At 37.3% G+C, this 19,883-nt stretch overlaps 1 protein-coding gene across 7 annotated transcripts in view; it reads left to right on the forward strand.

The window, feature by feature from the left end:
- Nucleotides 1–19,883, forward strand: part of side-IV (sidestep IV) — a 502,822-nt gene that overhangs the window by 442,209 nt on the left and 40,730 nt on the right. For all 7 annotated transcript variants that reach the window (XM_067761095.1, XM_067761090.1, XM_067761096.1 and 4 more), the window contains 2 exons: nucleotides 450–610; nucleotides 16,649–16,790. In XM_067761095.1, the coding sequence (XP_067617196.1) occupies nucleotides 450–610; nucleotides 16,649–16,790 (303 nt within the window). The remainder of the gene's footprint in view (nucleotides 1–449; nucleotides 611–16,648; nucleotides 16,791–19,883) is intronic.

A 19,883-nucleotide genomic window follows, 5' to 3' on the forward strand; every position in this document is an offset into this window, starting at 1 on the left:
TAAAAAAATTAAACAAAATTTACAAAATCAAATAAAAGAAAATGAAATAAAACAAAATTAAATTAAATTAAAAAACTAGAGTAAAACAAAGTTAATTATAGTTAAATAAAGTATAACCAACCAAATAAAAATTAAATAAAAAGTAAATTAAAATAAAAACGGGTTTTTCTTTGAAAATAATTTTTTTTAATTAAAAAAAAAATTTACAAAAAAATGTGCAACTATCTTAAAAATGTCGAAAGAACGAACTACCATTCGTTTTAAAATATGCACAAAAAATTTTGTGATCATTTTTTTTATTGCGTCGACTTCTTACATATCCTTAGTTGCCTTGCCATACTTAAGCTTTTCTATACATTTTGTCTTACAGCACTTGAGTGCCTTCATCTTGTAAACTTTCCTTTTAAATTCAACAGTAATTACATAGTTATATTTATTTGCACTTTCAGGTCGTCCATTTCCATTACAAAATTGCACAGTCACAAATCAATCAATTGATTCACTACAAGTTGATTGCTTAGAAGGCTTCGATGGTGGCCTACCACAAGGTTTCATTTTGGAATTAGTTGAATTGAACAGTTTGCGTTTGGCACGCAATTTGAGTTTACCGGTAAGTAAAAAAGTAATTAAAAAAATTATGATTACATTCTAAGCATATCCAAAGCAATTAATTTCTTTAAGTAAAGCAAATAAACATACGTACAGTGAAAGATGTCTTTCCAAATTGTTAAGGGTTCTTTCGTGTTTGTGATGCATTATATTTGTAGACATACACAATTGCATTTCCTTTTGAAAATATTGTGACGAATATTACCATTTCTAAGGTTATTAAATGAAGGCACAACCACATTTAAGCAAGCTACATAAACACATAATCATCATGTCCACACATACATACAAGCAGCAGAGAGATACTCACAAACGGATGTCATCATCAGTTACTACTTCGCTCACACACGCATATGGTTACACACTACAAATCCATGCGCGTATGGCTGGTGACCAGGTAGATGATTCTAGAAGAAGAAAAGTCTGAACATTCTGCAGAGAGTATAAAAGCAGCAGAAGCTGAGTAGTCCATATTCAGTTTGATTTAAACACGCTATCAGTTGCGAAGTGAAGTCTAAGTGCGAAATACTTAGAGAGTAGTCTAATAAAGACCATTATGTAATGCAGAATATTGGAGTGTTTTATTCAACAATTTAGCGATACGAACATAAGCAGAATGTTGGAAATAAATTCGTTGCAATTGGTGTCAGAAGAGGAATTGTTGAATAAATTCTGAAGATTTCGAATACAACTTGGACATGGCAAAGTTAAGTGAATTAAGGATGCAGCAACTGAAAATGGATTTGGAAAACCGTGGATTGAATACAACCGGCAATAAGATCGAACCTCAAGCTCGACTACGAGAGGTAATGGAGTTGGAAGGAATTAATGTGGACGAGTATGTCTTTTATCATGATGTTGAAGAGCCAGCGACTAAAATGGAGGAGAAGATGGAGACTCCGAATCCATTGGCAAGTGTTGGCACAAACGCGATATCGGCAGTTTTGAAACAAATATCAACCGAAATGTCATCTCAACTGGAAGAACAAAAGACAAATATAACATATAAGCTGGCAGAACAGAAGACATATATGACATCCAAGATGGAATCACAGGAGACACCTATATCCGAAATGTCGTCACAAATAACATTGAAGATTGAAGCACAAGAATCGCGTATTTTAGAAATGTCGACACAGATTACATCTAAAATGGAAGCACGAGAGGAGCGCTTATCATTGCAGGTGGTACAAATGTCTTCGCAGTTAGAAGCACAGGAAGCAAGGGTAACATCAAAGCTAGAAGCACAGGATACATAAATTGTACAGCTCGAGGACAAAATTGATGCCGAGATAGAAGCTTTGAGAGGTCGTATACAGGAGTTGCAAATTAACCGCCCATCAGTTTCAGCGAGTAACACGAAAGTAAAAACTCCATCTTTTGACGGTTCTGTTCCTTTCCAGCTCTTTGAGCAACAGACCGCAGCAGTGAACAACTGGAATGCTGAAGATAAACCTGCTGCACTGTTCGTGGCATTGAAAGGGCCTGCAGGTAAAATCTTGCAGACCATTCCAGAGTACGAAAAGAACAACTATGAAACATTGATGAGCGCTCTAGAGAGGCAATACTGAAGCGAACACAGGAAACATATATACCGAATTGAGCTGCAAAACCGTTAACAAAAATCGAATGAGACTTTGCAAGAGTTTGCTTCGGATGGCGAAAGGTTGGCTCATTTGGCAAATGCGCACGCACCCGCGGAGTACACCGAGAGGGTAAAAATTGACTCAGGAAACTGCCTCCCTATTGAGTAAACCAGCATATAAGGCTCATCGTGTGTAAATAGAAAGACCAGAGTGGGTAGGCACAATTTTGAAAGCATTGAAGGGTATGCAGCAGAAGAATAATGGTGCAGTCAAATGCTTTAAGTGTGGAAAGCAAGGGCACACTGCACGTTATTGCAACACCAACCTTCACAGTTCCAACAATGTGGGTGGTCGTAAACGCAGAGCAGAGATTGTTATAGAAATCATAATTTGAGTGGACTTCTTAATCGACCAAGGTATCAAGATCGACATGCAAAGCAAGACGATGCGATATAAGAACATGGATGTGCCACTTAATTTCGGCTACGAGATAGACTACTACAGTAAGCGAGTGCTGGTGGAAGAGAGTCAGCAAATACCACCAAAATCAGAAGCAGTCATCTGGGCAAAGGTTGATGGAGATTGTGGAACAAACAAGTTGTGGGTTGTCGAGGCAGCAAACAAATCAACACTGAACGTACTTGTAGGAAAAAGCTGGCTATTGCAAAACAAGATGGACGTATCCCGGTAAGAGTACTTAATGAGTTCAAGTCACCACTCACACTGACCGGAGGAGTTATTTTGTAGTAGTATTTTGAAGTAGTATTTTGAAGTAGTATTTTGAAGTAGTAATCAATTGTGAACAGCTCCAGGAAGACGTTTCAACTAGCAATATTGATCTTTCAGATGACACCATGGCATGGACGAAGGGACTAGAGGAAGACTATCAGAGTAAGTCAAAACAACTGCTCCTAAAGTACGCCAACATATTTGACTTGGATGGTTCCAAACCAGGCCGAACCAAAGTTGTGAAATATAAAATTGACACTGGAGATGCGAGGCCGATCCGTCAAGCTCCTCTTAGTGTTCCACTTGCGAAGCGGGAAGTGGTGAGTCAAATCATACAAGAAATGAGCAACAGCGGCGCTGTGGATCGAAAAGGTAGAACCCATAGAAATGCTGATGCAATGCCACGAATATCATGTAGTTTGGAATGCAAGTACTGTTCAAAGGCCGATGCTAAAGAAGACATTATAGATGTCCGGCTAATGACTATAACATGTACGGATGAATGGGACAATGAACAACTAAGGAAGTGTCAGCTAGAAGAAAGAGATCTGTCACATGTTATGCAAGGACACGAAACGAAAGACGAAATAGAAAGAAGATATTAGCAGAGAGTCCCATTGCGAAGTCATATTGGCACAGTGGAACAGTTTAGAATTGATATCGGGTTGCCTTCATCGGGTATGGGAGAGTGAGGATTGTCAAAGTAAGAGGAACCTGATAGTTGTTCCAAGGAAAAGGATTCCCGACGTTCTCATTGAGCTACATAAAGGTCCACGTGGAGGTCATCTTGGAATTACGAAGGCGCTCGAGAAGATTAAGCAGAGATTCTATTGGGTTTGTTGCCGTCAGCCGGTCACTGAGTGGATTGCCAACTGCGAGGTTTGCAGCAGAGCGAAACGGCCAAAAACCCGAAGTCATGACCAAATGAAGCAATATAACTCAGGTGAGCCATTTGAAAGGATCGCTATAGATGTCGTAGGCCCATTTCCTACCAGCAACTGAGGAAACAAATATGTACTGGTGGTTATGGATTATTTCAGCAAATGGCCAGAGGTATACCCAATCCCAAATCAAGAAGCGGAAACAGTAGCAGAGGTGTTCATAAACAATTGCGTTGCAAGGTATGGTGTACAAATGCAGTTACATTCTGACCAAGGAAGAAATTCTGAATCAGCTGTGTTCCAAGAAATGTGTAAAACATTGGACATTCGAAAAACACGAACAACTGCATTGCATCCTCAGTCCGATGGTATGGTGGAACGATTCAATAGAACATTGGAGGAGCACTTAAGGAAAGTAGTGGACATCTCCATAAAGAGTGGGATACACGCATACCATTATTCTTGATGGCTTACCGATCGACAGTGCATGAGACAACGGGCCAAACTCCCGCAAACGTAATTTTTAGCAATGACTTTCGACTGCCAGTTGATTTGGAGTTTCGGAGAAATTCCGATGTGGAGAAAAATTCCAAGAAATCCACTGGTGTCTTGGAGAAAGAGCTTAGGGAGATACATGATCTTGTAACACAACGAACCAAGACTATGAGTGACAAGATGAAAGCCAGATATGATAATGCATTAATTCGAAAGGTTTTCGGGAAGGAGATTTGGTGCTGCTATACAACCCACAACGAAAAAAAGGTTTGTCACCGAAATTGCAATCTAATTGGGAAGGCCCATAAAAAATTATAAAACGAACCAATGATGTAGTTTACGGCATACAAACCATTGGCAAACTACGAAACAAAATGGAAGTGGTTCATTTGAAAAGGCTGGCAGCGTTTAGATCAGGAAATTTGTCTGATCGGGATGATCAGACTTAGATGGAGGGCAGTGTGACGAATATTACCATCTCTAAGCTTATAAATAAAGGCACAACCACATTTAAGCAAGCTACATAAACACATTAATCATCATGTACACACATACATACAAGCAGCAGAGAGATACTCACGCATGGCAACATCAGCTGATACTTCGCTCAGATATACACACGCATATGGTTGCACACTACAAATAGACGCGCGTATGGCAGGTGACCAGGTAGAGGATTCTATAAGGAGAAACGTCTAGACATTTGGGCAGAGAGTATAAAAGCAGAGGAAGCTGAGTAGTCCGTAACCAGTTTGATTTAAACCCGCTATCAGTTGCGAAGTGAAGTTTAATTGCGAAGTATTTTCAAAGTAGTCTAATAAAGAACATTTTGTAATACAGAATATTAGAGTCTTTTATTCAACAGTTTAGCGATATGAACGTAAGCAAAAGGTTGCAGATAAGCGGAATTTTATTAAATTCGTTACAATATCGTACATAAAATATTTGTATAAAAACATAATTGGATAACTGGAAAGTTCTACTGACTAATTTATCTCCACCGTAGGTGGTTAGCTCAGTGGACAATATTTCATATTATATGAGCTTGTTGACTATTGCTATTAGTTTCCCATCCTAGTTGGTTTGTTGATATTATTTCCATCTTCATCATGAGATGGCATTCATCATATCTTTGAGTACCTCCCGGAACTCATTACAAGGATTAGACCCGCACTTGAAACCTTCATTACTTTGGCTTTTAAAAAAATTATATGTACCATTCGTCCTTTTCTACTCTTCTCATTGTATTTTAAAACAAAATCATCAGAATACCATAAGAAGACGTGAGAGTGCTAAAACGCTTAGGGGAGGAAAATTAAATTAAAATTTGCGTACAGCACAGCCGTCGTGGTGGTATCGCGCTCAGCCTAGCATACCAAGGATCCTGTGATCCAGCCCCGTACAAAGCAACATCGAATATTAAGAAAAAATGTTTTTTTCAATTGGAAACAAGTTTTTGTAAGCAGGGTCTCCCGTCGGCAGTGATTTGGTAAACATTCCGAGCGAATTTCTTGCATGAAAAGCTTTTCACTTGTTTTGCAGATACCGTTGGATGGTTATTTTATCAATTTAATAAGTATTAAGTAAATAAATACAATTGAACAAATAATATGTGCATCTTGGATTACAGTTTTACTATTCATTGGGAGTTGGCACTTTATTTTTTTTTTACAACCAATGACATAAGGTCTTTAATTGGCGCCCGAACAGGGACCCAGGAAGCTCATAATATAACGCAAAAGGGGAATGGTAGTAAGAAAACACCTGTGGATATGAGAGAATGATAGATAAGAAAATGCTTTTAATTTATATTCCGAAAAAAATCCAAAACCAAAGGTTGAGCGCCATAGTCGCATTTGTTTACTTTATGACTTCTTAAAGCTTCCCTTCGGTCTGAAGAACACTCGCGCTATCTTTCAGCGTATGATTGATGACGTACCCTAGCAGCATATTTGAAGAATTTGCCACGTTTATTTCACAACATCATTGCCTTTGGTAAAAATTCTGAAGATCACCTCAAAAGCGTTGCAAAGGTATTTTCCAGGTTGCTGGAAATTTTCCTTTTAGTCTGAAGTTGACTTGCCCTTACCCAAAAACGGTCGAAGCAATAAATTTTATTTTGCCACCAAGCAATGCGAAAGACTTGAATAACTTTTTGAGAACGACATCCTACTGCAATAACTTTGCAGATAATGACATTCGAAGAAAATGTCAGCATATGCGTACGAATGCCATAGCCACAAACACTTCATTATCCTAAAAGGATATTTGAAAAAGCAATCACATTAATTTACATTGCAATGAACTCTACACATATATGTATATATATGTATGTATGCACATACGTACATATGTAGGGCAACAGGGTAAATCATAGAAATTTTTCAAAAATAATGAAGGCAAAGTAAAAGTCAACCGTCAACAATTTTTTTTTTTTCACCAGTTATAAATTTGTGTATCTCTATGGTTGTTGTTGTCGTTGACATTTTATTTTTGTCAGTTTGGTTTATGTCAAGGACTCAGTTTAAGTCTCTAGGAAAACTTTATTTCGGAAAAAAAATTTTAACAACAAAATATTACAGGGCTCGATGGCTTGTTATTCCTTGCCTTTCTTACTTCCTAGTTGCTGCAGATACGTGTCGTATGTGTTCTCTTACTCGGGGCTCTTTTGATTGCGTTGACGTTCAGCTCATACGACAACTTGTGTGTTATTTTAGCACCGGCGGGTATGATTCTACTGCTATGCACCAAATTCACTTTTTTTCAAATGAGCGTTGACGTACATATATACATTCAATAAAAATACATTTTGTAGGCACATTAGGGTATGTCGAAAACTGAACAGATGAAATTTAGGAAGTGATATTTAGGTGATATTTTTAAAAGTTTCCTTCTGAAATAATAGGCCTGGAAAAAACTAGATACTTACATTCAAGGAGATTTAGGCTGAGCTTCTCTTCCATTCTGCTTCGTGCTCCTTTACAAAATGTACTGAACATTAGAAACTCTGATACATTATTATGCTGATATCAAATAAATGCCGCACAACCACAAAAGCAATGTTAGCAGATTAGAAAACAATAGCTATGTAGGCGCACAGTAGCTTAGAACGTAGACAATATTACACACACATGTAAACAGCAACAAAAAGCATAGACCTCAATACTTACACATATACATATAGGGCAACAGCGAAAATGAGTTGCAGCGATGAAAGAAGTACATAAGAAACTAATTGGGAAGGCTCTTGGCGAATAGTCTAAAACCGGACAGAAAAGGCTGACGAGGAGAGTGGTTCAAGTGATTGACTATCACACATTCAGTTTTATTTTCAAACATTGTATGTGGAGTAGGCGAACAATTTCAATTGAAAAGTTATACCACCACAGTAGTGCTGGATCATTTCGACATACTAAAGAGTTGAGTTTAATCATTTGATAGTTTAGTGACTCCAACGAAAACAGAGGGCAAGATTTATCAAGATTCTTATTATTTGAAACAATTGGTTTCAATAGAGGAATTGTTAAATAAACTCTGGAGGTTTCTAAGTCAATTAGAGTATGCCAAAGTTAAGTGAATTGTAGAACAGGCAGCTCAAAAAGGAGTTGGAAGCCCTTAGTTTGGAAATATCCGGCAATAAATTTGATCTTAGGGCTATGGAATCGGTAGAAATCAACATCAAAAAATGTCTTTAATTCTGATAGCGACGACACATTAACAAAAATGGAAGAGAAAACCCAAAGTACACATCCAATTGAAAGCAACGACACTTGTGCCATATTTACATTGTTTATTTAGACCACAACAGAAATAAAATCACAGCAGACACATGTGTCAGGAATGTCAGTATAAATCACATCTAATATGAAAAAACATATACGCATAGCTCTTTATCTGGAGCCTTACGCGAGCGAATTTTTTTTTCCTTTTTTCCTTTGCATTCTCTAGGTGCTCTGTAATGAGCGTGAGGTCTCAATATTCCTCCATCTCTGTACAAAATATTCTAAAGATCTTTAAATATCTTAATTTATATAGAAAATATTGGCTTTTAGTAGGGCTCTTAGATATGTGGTAGAGAGACTCTAGGTTATCTGAACGTTGATACTTGAAACTCTACCACCATATTTCCCCTTCGCCCTCTAGCAAGAGTTTTTTCTTCATGTTGCACTTTCAACTGTGGAAGTTATTCTAAAATGTATAGTCCTATTTTTTTTAAATTTTTTTATTTAGACTGACATTTCCGTGCAAATATTAAAAAATCATTATATAAATTAAGTAAAATTCTTCGCATCTTTCACCAGATCCATCTGGGGTCATGTATTTTGGGCCACCCTAAAGTGCTAAAATAAAATACAAAATTAAATCATACAACTTCCACAGTTTGTGTTCAACTTGTTATTATCTTTGATAAACAATTTACACAAATAACACATAGATGTACAGATCTACACTTCTCGTCACAAATATGGCGAATACATTTTGTTGATCGAAAAAATGTTATATATAGTCTTTGTTAAAAAAATTTTTTCACATCATTTAAGTGTTAAGTTATGCCCATATTATTTTCCATTCTCATTAGACTCGGTCGTTTCATTGTCGATCACAGCTAGATGGGCTCGAGTAACCGTCCTGTAATTTTCCTACAAACGGCTATCCTGCGGTCCCTTTTTTTCAAATATTCGATAATAGCAATAGGATGTACAAGCTTTTTATATTCGCCAACCTTTATTTAGTTTTTCACTTACTTCCTTTCGAAAGATCGTCAGCCCTCACTCTAGCGCGCCACTTTCTCACGAGCCCCTTTTTTATCATGCTCCGTTCTCCGTGTAGCTCCTCGACGGCCACAGTTTGCTTTATTTGTTACAATTCGGAGAAAATGTGTTGAACTTGCCGATCTGTGAGAATATTACATAGACCGAATGAGTCCATAGTGTTACCAAAAGAAGACCAAAGTTAAAAACCCTATCGAAAACCAAGACCAATTTTTTAAAATTGCTCCGTCCTCTTGTCAAAAACTATAAGTATTCTAGGACCTATGCCACTTGCTGCTTCTAGATCTCTTCTTCCTCCAACCCGCACTTCCTACAAAGATAATTCTAGCAGCTGAAGTGACGCCTAGTATAAGCGCCTATGATATTACTACCATACCGCGCCATAACAATATTTTAAATATATTTTAAACTCTTGCAAAGAAAAATATTAGAAATTGTACAAAAAAGGCAATAACGCTCGAGGAAGTCAAAAAAGTCGCAGCGTATTTCATAATTTCGCTCAAATTTATGTTGGCATACTAAGCTGTTGGCATCGGTTAAGCCAGATGCTCTTCAACGCAACTTCTTACATAATATACGTATGCGTATGTGTTTGTTTAAAGCGGCCCAACAAACACTGAAAACAAAAATCTCAAATGTTTGAGAAAAACATTGATTCTCAGTTTAATATTCAACATTATTTATCATTTGAAACAAAATACTTTCTCGACTTTTTCTCAAACGTTGTTTTTCAACTTGAGAATGGTTTGAGATATACTTGCATTTCGTTCAATTCTGGCTGAAAACCATCGATATCATGGAATATTTTCGTTAACAATAATGTGAATACCTACCTTTTGCGCCAATTTTAAAGTACATAATAAGTGTTCATGAAACCCAAAAATAAAATAAAACATATTGCTTAATTTACATCAATTCTATCGATAGTGTCGTCGATAGTGCCGTTGATAACTCGTGGATCTCTAATTTGCATACTTTGGCTGGAAATGTAAACAAGCGATTTTATTGAGTGAAATTGGACATAAAGTGAAAAATAAGGGAGTATTTATACATTTTAATGATATTAAGTGATATTGTACTACATTATGCATAAATCTAAGCAAGTTAAAAGTGAAGTGAGGCAAATAATAAATTTGCTTACGGAAAGTGGCGCAACAGTGGATTCCATTTCGTTCCGCTTTATTCTCGTTTGGAAAAAGTTGAGAATCCAAAAATTCTCAATTTGGAAAATTCCATATTAAAAATGTGCCTTTTAGCTTGAGAATGCCAACAACGGTTATTTGAAATGCATTTGAAAACTAACGTTTGAAATGCGAGAAATATACTGATTCTCAAATGTATCTGAATTTACAAAAATGTTTATTAGGGGTAGTGCACTTTAGAGCAGACGTCGGCAAAATGGAAATGCAGATGTGTTAGTGAGAGCGCAATGATCGCGCGCATCACTTGATGCATCGTTTTGCGTAATTCTTTGGCTTATTAGCAAGCAACAAGACAAGATCGTTTATTTTGTTTTTTAATGCGCAAAATGGCAAGCGAAAGGTTTATACAATAAAATACATTGCATTTGCGCAAAAGGGTTGGTCAAAATAAAATATTTTTCCTTGTGCGCATTGAAATAACCTAACAAGCGATCTTTGCATTCGTCAACATTGATTGCAAGCGACGCACACAATCGATATTGCTTCGCCAAGTGCTCAGCGACTACTAAACTAAAGACAATAGGAATACGTATGAATTAAGCCGGAGTCATTGGTGCCGTATGTCGTATCGCTGTATCCGTATCCCTAACGTAATCAGCTTTTTATCGTTACGACGGTAAACCAAAACCCAATTGGTTGGCTACGATACGGTTACGACCTTAGCGGCACCAATAATCGATTGCATTGATTTTCATAAGTTTGGTCGAATCAGCTGTTAAAAGGTTACCGATACGGTTACCGATAAAGCACCAATGTCTCCAGCTTTACTCTAGAGCTTCTGGAAACCATGCGACGTTTACCAACATATCGTGTGAGCGCAGTGACAGAGATTCCGTAAAGCGAGCAGTAAATCAGTTTTGGCTTGTGTTTCAAGCATTAAACAGCCAAACATAGATGAATGGATTTGCAACTCTTTGTTTCGAGAGCGCTGTCAAAATGCACATTTTTTATAACATTTGTCAATGATGCCACTCCAAACCAAAATGAATGGCCCAATATAAAATAATCAAAAACGAATTGATCTGAATATGGGTATTTTTGACATACATTTCTGCGATTATAGTTTCAATCATTTAATGAAATGATAGTCGTAAAATATTAAAAAATTAATTAAACTTATTTTACAATAATACGACTAGATAGAGTCAAATATAAACAAATCTAAGAATAATTTACATTTTTATTAAATTAATTAGTCAAATATTTTAACGCATTTAACTCAAAATGAAAACCATATATTCTTTTGAAATTTCAATAAATCGGACCTATGATACAATAGTTAACATCATTTAATGGATAGGGTTTATCCTACATGTCTGGCGTTCCAGGTTCTGTGATCAAAATGAACTGGTTGCATCGGGACTGCATATTTACAAAACCTGTTTTTAGCGATAACTTTTGAATGGGAAATAATATTTACCCTCCGCCTTCGAGCTAATAATATTTACACTAAAACAAGTATTTTTATCCTTGTTCCCATAACTTTTGAACGCTATTCTACAGTTGTAGGTCAAACTAAAGTTCACCGAAATTTTGGTCCGTTTTTCATTTTAGCTGGCACAAGTGTTGTTCTGGCACCCGCTTCAGCTGGCGCGAGGGATTTATCTGTGATTGTTGCCAGCTCAAATTTGAGATAAATCCCTCGTGAGAGCGCAAAAAAAGGAGAGAGTTTCGTATCAAGTCATCTTTGCAGCCAATGCGTGATTTCTGTGCTTAAAAATTCTTCAAGTAAACTCTGTCGGCGTTGTGCATCACTGGTATAAAGGTTTTGTGCGCCTTAGATTTTCTTTTGTATGTGCTACAACACGGTTGCTAACTTTTGAATTTTCATTCAAACTGCTTCGTTACTAACGACATAGTTGAAGAGTTCACCTTAGTTTTGAAGAGTATTCGTTGTCAACTCAAATTTTTGTGTTACTTTTTGATTTTTTTTTTTTAGCAAAAATTTCTTCCGGCTTTGTAATTTATAATTTGTTGTTGAGCAAAGTTTTACAGCTGAAATTGTGAAGCGTTTAATTTCACCCCTTTCAAAATAACTAAGGTTTTAATTTCAAACAAATTTGTATATTCAATACGTCCACGACTTTGGTTTAAAATATTGCAAAGACAAGTTGTTTCTCTTTCAAGTTCGATCTAATTGTTAGTACAGGTTAAATTTAACTAATTTACTATGTAGGGTAATCAATGCAAATATTACTTTTTCTTAGGAAAGATAGAATAACATTTGTAAATGAAGAATTGTGCCTACTTCGGACAACTTGTGCAAAGCAAGAATCTTTTAAATAATATGTAAGAAAATTTAGTAACGAGCATTCCATGGAAATCGTAAATGATTGCGGATTCTCGAATTGCTTATATTAAACCTCACATAGCCTCATTAAGATAGGGCTTGTCGATGATGAGACGGCTTGACCGAAATCCGTGGCACCCGACTATGTGGCTTAGCGGTTTAGAGGCTTGCATCTTCGCCGTTCCACCTAATAGGAGGGCGGCAAGATGTCGGTTACCAAGAACTGCAACCCCCATAATTGCTTATTGACGATTTGCAGCCAGGGGATATATATTCGGCTGTATTCCAACGGAGACCGATACCGGCCCAGCTTGGGAGGTTCTTATGGCTTGATAGCCACAGATGTGGAAATAGATGATAAGACAAATGGATGTAATGCTAAAACTGCGGTTTTCTCGGAGGCGCCAAAGGTAAGTAACACTAAGGCTCTGGTTGTTCCCGAGAGTACAAGTGATTTAGCAAAACCGTCACCGAGTGTGGAGGTGGTTGTTACCGAGAGTATGAGTGATGTAGCAAAACAGTCACTGACTGTCGAGCTGGTTAATCGTAGCAAAATTATCGGACATAAGCAGGTCTTGAGAAAGAGAGTTTTGTAGGTTAATGCTCAAGATGATGCTGAAAGAACCAAGTTAGCCCTTTCCGACCTTTAAGTCGGCAGTGTTGGTTCACAGGTGTGACAGCGAGAAAGTTATTCCGAACCTCCAAAGGACAGGCACGAACACGCGGTTTGAGGTGGTGGATATAGCATAGATCCCCATGATACCAAAGGTTATGGTATGAATACCATAAGTTATGAAGACATATGATACGGTGCGGCTTCTGCAGGGTCAGAACCTGAATAAACTGACAAAGGATTGAAAGGTACTTATTGTATCTTTGCCTACGGAAGAGGGTCATTACGACATCTTCAAAACAAACAAGCAGGCGGAAGATATAGTGTATAATAAGCTTTTCAAAAGTCCTAGGGCACAGTCAAACATTATATGCAACTCAGAAAAAAAACCAAATTACTGGACAAGCAGAATTCCCAATTCCATACCTGCACTTCGAAGAGACTCTTAGAGACACAATAGTGGTGGATGGTTGGTGCATGGGTGCCTAAATGGCAGACGAGGTGATACACGTTTACGCCGATGGTTCCAAAAAAATTAAAGGTGTAGGATCTGCGGTAAACTGTGCTGATTTGAAAATTAATATATCCTTCAATCTGCGAGCTATTTTTAATGTTTTTCGTGCGGAAGTAGTAGCCGTAACCAAAGAGGTAGAAACACTGTAAGAAATCTTTAAATTAGCCAAAGCCAGTGATAGTACATTATTCAATATATTTTAACGTGAGTGCCTGTCTATGGAAGGCTCAACCCCACGGTGTCAAAGACGTATCTAATTGTATGATAAGTGGCCCAACATGGAGCTGATAATGTTGCCTACCTCAAAACTTCCTAGCCAAATCATTGGTAATAAATAAGCTTGTAATCGGGTGTTTCAAACACAAATTATCACCTTGGTATGACATGGAGTCTACCCAAGCTCCTAACATTTTAAGGATAATGGCATTCGGCTGCAAGGCAGCGCCACTTTAAATTCCACTACTATTCTATACCAAGCACAAATATCTCTCTGTATCATGTTCTAATGCTAGGGCTCATCAGATACATGATACAATTCCACAATTCTAATACAAGTATTAGAGAATAATAATAAAAAAAAAAACTGTTCTAATGATTTGGCTCATCATAAATATGATCAATCCCAGGTACTTAACACAATTACTCTTAAGATACATCTTCATTAATCACAGGCACTAACACATTTACACTAGATCAGACTCCGCCGGTTAGCAGAGCCTAACACAGTTTCAAACATTTCAAAAAGAAGGGTGAGCACAAGCACACTCTTACAATTATCAACTGTAATCAACAAACGATAGACATCTGCTTGTTCTTCTTTATGTCTCCCAATCTTTATTCAACATTTTGTAACTTTTGTCACAATTTTGGGATGTGATCAACCTTTTCTTTGACTTGAGATATTTATGCTTAGGTTAAAAAAAAAAAGTAAAGAGGCAGTTTACCCTTGTGGGCGGACTAAAAGCAAACTATATGCCAACTTTCCAACAAAGAAGACCGAATTACTCCTAAAATAATGTTTTATTGTCTGATTCGGGAGCTGAAATGACCTCATTACTCCAAAGAGATTGCTCTATTGCCAACTCCAGCGAAGAATATATAGCATAGCTTCGTTAGGTATGCTCTATTTTCAACTTCCACGAAAGTGAATTCATCGTATTAAGAAAAATTCAAAGGAAAATCGAAAATGCGATATGAAACCACAGCCCCGCAACTCATCCGAATCCTCAAGGCAGGAGTTAAGACCCGCATACAAGCATCCGCGCTACATTGAATCAGGTCCCAACTGACTGTCCTGCTCCCCACGGTACAGTTTTTATCGAAGTTTTACATGAGTACCTACCATTGCTGGCCTAAACTCACGGTGCATCCATGCATACATGTGCGCCCCAAGACTCGCTACCTTGGTCCCAATTGATGATGTGAGTGGACACACCATCACCTCGGTGGGGTTGGAGGCCTATCTAAAACCTCTTCCTTTCTAAGGGTCATGGCGCACGGTTGCAATACAACTCCACACTCGGGCTGACCAACTCTTACCGCATTCGAGTATCAACCACAGCCACCACGATGCTCCCAAAAGGGGCCAACCGCAAACGAACAGAAACGGAGCAAGCTCCTCGGAATATCTGCTCCCCGTGGTACCACGGTAATGTCCTGGTATGACTTTCGCAGCGGAAACTACTAACGGTTGAGTATCCACCATCTCCGTAAGGCGCCTGGAAAAAAATAAAAAAAATAAAATAAAAATAATAAAAAGAAAAACGAGATGGGGTTGCAGCCCGACCTCATACAAACATACACACAACCAATCACGCTAACCACCATTAGACACCAAAATGTGACGCCGTCGAAAAACTTCCACTGCATACTCATTTAATAAACTAACAGACCGACTAGTGGAGGGAGTCCAACTAATATCGAAACCATTATCATCAACTGCAAACCCAAAATTATTTAAATCTCTAATGTCCGAGTACTCCGTACATTCACACAAAACATGCACCCAAATGCTCCGTTTCGCACAGGCCTCTCTTATGCAAAAATTCATTGAGAGTATGGTGACCTGTTAGCAGAAAACCTAGGCTCAGATTAAATTCGCAATCTGGATTTTCTGCTACAAATGAAACGACCCGGATGTATTCGAACGTTACCCTTCCATTAGAACTGCATGCCCAACGTTCTTGCCGTTTAGAGATTATAACCCCGTCCAAATGAATTTTACTAGCTAAATTTCCCCCCTCGACAGCACGGTCGGTACACCATTTATGCAACAACAACGGTATGCTTAACCGCCTTATCAATCTGAAGGATTCTGCTCTCTGCATAACCTCCAAGTCAAGAGGAGGTGCCCCATCAAAACTTGCATAGCATCCGTAGAGACAATACGACACACCGGCAAGCACACTAACAACATACACCATTGAATACTCAGAATACGCCTGAAACCATGAGCAGTAGTAACCGTTCAATACCATATGGAAGCTCCAAATCTTGTACAAGCAACAAATAAGCCACGATAAATAGTACGAACGGCACGACGATTCAAGCCCCAGTCATATCGAATCAGTGATAGCAGATGTAGGAAGTGCGGTTTGGAGGAGGAAACGATTGAGCACATTTCGTGCTCGTACCTTGCACTGGCCAGGCTAAGACTCCACCATCCGCAAAGTGGACGGAACTATTTTATACCATATATCTTGATTTTTGAAAGTTTTTTCAGTGTGGTCGTTTAACAAACTTCTGGTATTACTATGGAGTTATTCATTCTACATATGTGAGGTCCTCACCCTAACCAAACTCAACATAACAGGTTTGATATTAATACTCTTAATAAGAGTATGTCTTAGGAAAGGTCGAAAACTGAAAAAACAGTGCATACAATGATTCTTATGTTTAGTATACCGATTTTTCAATATTTGGCTAAAGGTATTTCATATTACTATTTCTTCTCGCAGCATCCTCCAGTGAGCTTCCTGATTGAAAACTTAGATTCCACAGCCACATATCGTATGATTATATTCGCCATGAATGCCAAAGGACGTTCGGAGCCAACGATAATAGATGATATTCACTTCAAAGGTGTTGCCAAATTCACAGGTAAGTAACACTAAAATATATTACTTCAATAAATCATATATGTGCATTAGGATAGGATGTATGTACATGTATGTGTATGTACATCTGTGCAAAAGTATATGTAGGCAAATTTCAAAACAACTCAAGTGGCAAATTGTTGGACTATTATTTAAGCTATTCTGAGCTTTTATATAAACAATATTGATGCGGCACACATCCGAAAACGAAGCACTCACAATCTCTTTTAAGCTTCGCATATCTCCTTAATAAATATACTTGAAGATATATGGTCAAACATGCAGATTTCCAAAGTGCTTTGTTGTTGCCATTACTTTACTTTTTGTATTTTCAGTCTGCCATTTTAAAACTTTCCTAATCTAAATAAATGGCCAGTAGCATCCGTTATATGCTAAACTTGGTACGGTTTGGTTGTTGTTATTGTTCTTGCTGATGCTATCGTTGTAAAAATGCATTACGTGCAACGTGCTTTTGCAGCAATAACAATAACAACAACAATGCATTTACCTGAGAAATGTTGATTTCGTTCGTTCATTATTTCGCACGCTTGACACATGGTAAAATAGAAATTCAAGAGACTTGTTAGAAAAGGAAGGGGAGTAACAGTATTAACAGTATTAAGTATTAACAGTATTAGCATATACATTTTGGTGTATGGGTGGTTTCTTTATTTGTATTGTGGTATTTGTCACAATGCCATTCAAATCGAATTTTAACAAGTAAGGAAGGCTAAGTTCGGGTGTAACCGAATATTACCTACTCAGCTGAGAGCTTTGGAGACAAATGTTGGAGTTGAATGTTGACATAATTTTCTTATATACTGTAAAGATATTAAATGTTTTGTTAAAATTTGACTTTTTATTTTTTTTTTATCATAAAAAGCGTGCATCTTCGTCATCCGATTTTGCTAAGTTTTATTTAGAACACATATATTAATAGGACAACCGTTCCCGCCATATTTCATCATGATATCTTCAACGACTGCCAAATTACACTTGCAAAACTTTTAAATTACCTTCTTTTAAAAGTGGGCGGTGCCACGCCCATTGTCCAAAATTTTACAAATTTTCTATTCTGCATCATAAGGTCAACCAACCTAGCAAATCTCATCGCTTTATCCGTCTTCTGTAATGAATTATAGCACTTTTTCGATATCGAAAAAGTGGGCGTGGTTATAGTCCGATTTCGTTCATTTTAAATAGCGATCTGACGGACAGACGGAGGGACGGACATGGCAAAATTAATTTCCTTTTTCGCCCAGATCATTTTGATATATAGACGTCTATATCTATCTCGATTAGTTTATGCCGTTACGGGGTACCGTTATGCGAACAAAATTAATATACTCTGTGAGCTCTGCTCAGCTGAGTATAAAAAGTGTGAAAATGTATATATCCAAGACTTAGATATATAGGCAAAAGAGTAGTTTTATGAAGTTATAGTCTTCTTCATTTCAGATTTCAATATATAAAGCTTTCTACGGATAATCTGAGCTTCGACCAATGTACAACACCAATGTTAACAAAACGCTAATCGGAACAAAAATCTATAAGTAATATCACCACCTAACACCTTTTAGAGGCTGATAGGGGATATGGCGTGCCGCAGAGCGGGGTATTATCAACTCTGCTACGTACGCTGGTTTTCAAACGATTGATAGAATCGGGATAGAGAGAAGCATACAACTACATTGGGTCCCTGGGCATATGGGCATAGATAGGATAGAGTGCATTTCTCGAAGCTTGCTCAATAGACGTTGCAATAAAAGAAGGCGAGAGTTACACAACATCGAGTGTGGGATTATGATGGGGTACTCTGACTGGGCATTGCCTTCTGGCGTAACATGCTTTTAAGTTAGGCCATGTCAGTGATAGATCTAAAAGCAGCGAGTGGCATAAGTCCTAAAAAGCTTCAATTATTTGCCAAGTAGATGGAGTTATTTATTATAGGTTCTGGTTTTTAATAGGATTTTTTCAGTTTCGTCGTTAAACAAACTTCAGGTAATACCATGAACTCATTCATTCTATATGAGATCCTCCCACAACGGCTAGTTCAACCTAACCTTACCATTTCAAAATCAATCCATCTATCGCGAGTCGGTGTAATAGGGAACTTGCTTACTTTGGTACATTAACCACTTCAATATGAATTATGTAGTTTAAATTTTGACTAGTAAAAGCTATTTACGGTCCCTGTTTATTTTCGTTATTCACCCTCTTCCATTGTTATAAGTAAACGCTTAACAAAAACTTATATTTATACATAAAGTATTCTAGCTTACGATTTGTTCCACTCAAGTGTTTTGCATAATGCAATTTTCATTGATATATTCATTTTAGTGAAAAATCTAACGTACCACTCGTGCTGTAAGTAAACTCTAGAGTGTTAGATAAGCAGCTAATGTGCTATTCCTTTTCATTTTACTACCTTTCTTCTATGTATAATAAAGTACAACGCTGGTTGCATGTGTGTCATTGGAAAAGCAATAGATGCATTATGTTGGCTTATTGGAAAATTTATCGTAAGCTTTCATTGTTTGGCAGTACGCGGTGGTGTTCGCCTTACGTACAACAAATACATATATGAAATCTTTGCTTGTATGCAACATCCGCAGCCGCATTATCACTTTGTAATATTCTGTAAAAATCTGTGCAGTATTGAAGAAAAATCACTCAACTTAGAGAAATTTATGCAGATCGTGAAGGCAAAAGAAGCGAATTTACGTGTGCTTTTGACCAAATTTTATTTGATTATTTTTTTGATTTTTGGTGCAAGCTGCTTTTGTATGAAAATCTTTTATTTAACATCGTTTTTTGTTTCCCAAAACACTAGGGAATTTTTAAAATTTGCTTTTTCTTAGAAGATGCAACTTTTAGAAATTTTGGTCTGCTAAAAAGAGTAAACAACACTATAATTCTTTTCTGGACCCCGATATAAGCAGCGCGTAGTTATGACCAAATTTGACTTTTTACTGGTTTAGAATGACAAAGCTTAGAAAATTTAAGTTCTCCGAACATCAGAGCTTATGATCTCTCGAGTTTGTTTGAGAAAAAATTTCTCGCGAATTACAGCTCCTCGCGAGATTCTCGAGTTTTG

Source organism: Eurosta solidaginis, chromosome 1, assembly GCF_040869045.1.
Source record: "Eurosta solidaginis isolate ZX-2024a chromosome 1, ASM4086904v1, whole genome shotgun sequence".
NCBI classification, from domain to species: domain Eukaryota; kingdom Metazoa; phylum Arthropoda; class Insecta; order Diptera; family Tephritidae; genus Eurosta; species Eurosta solidaginis.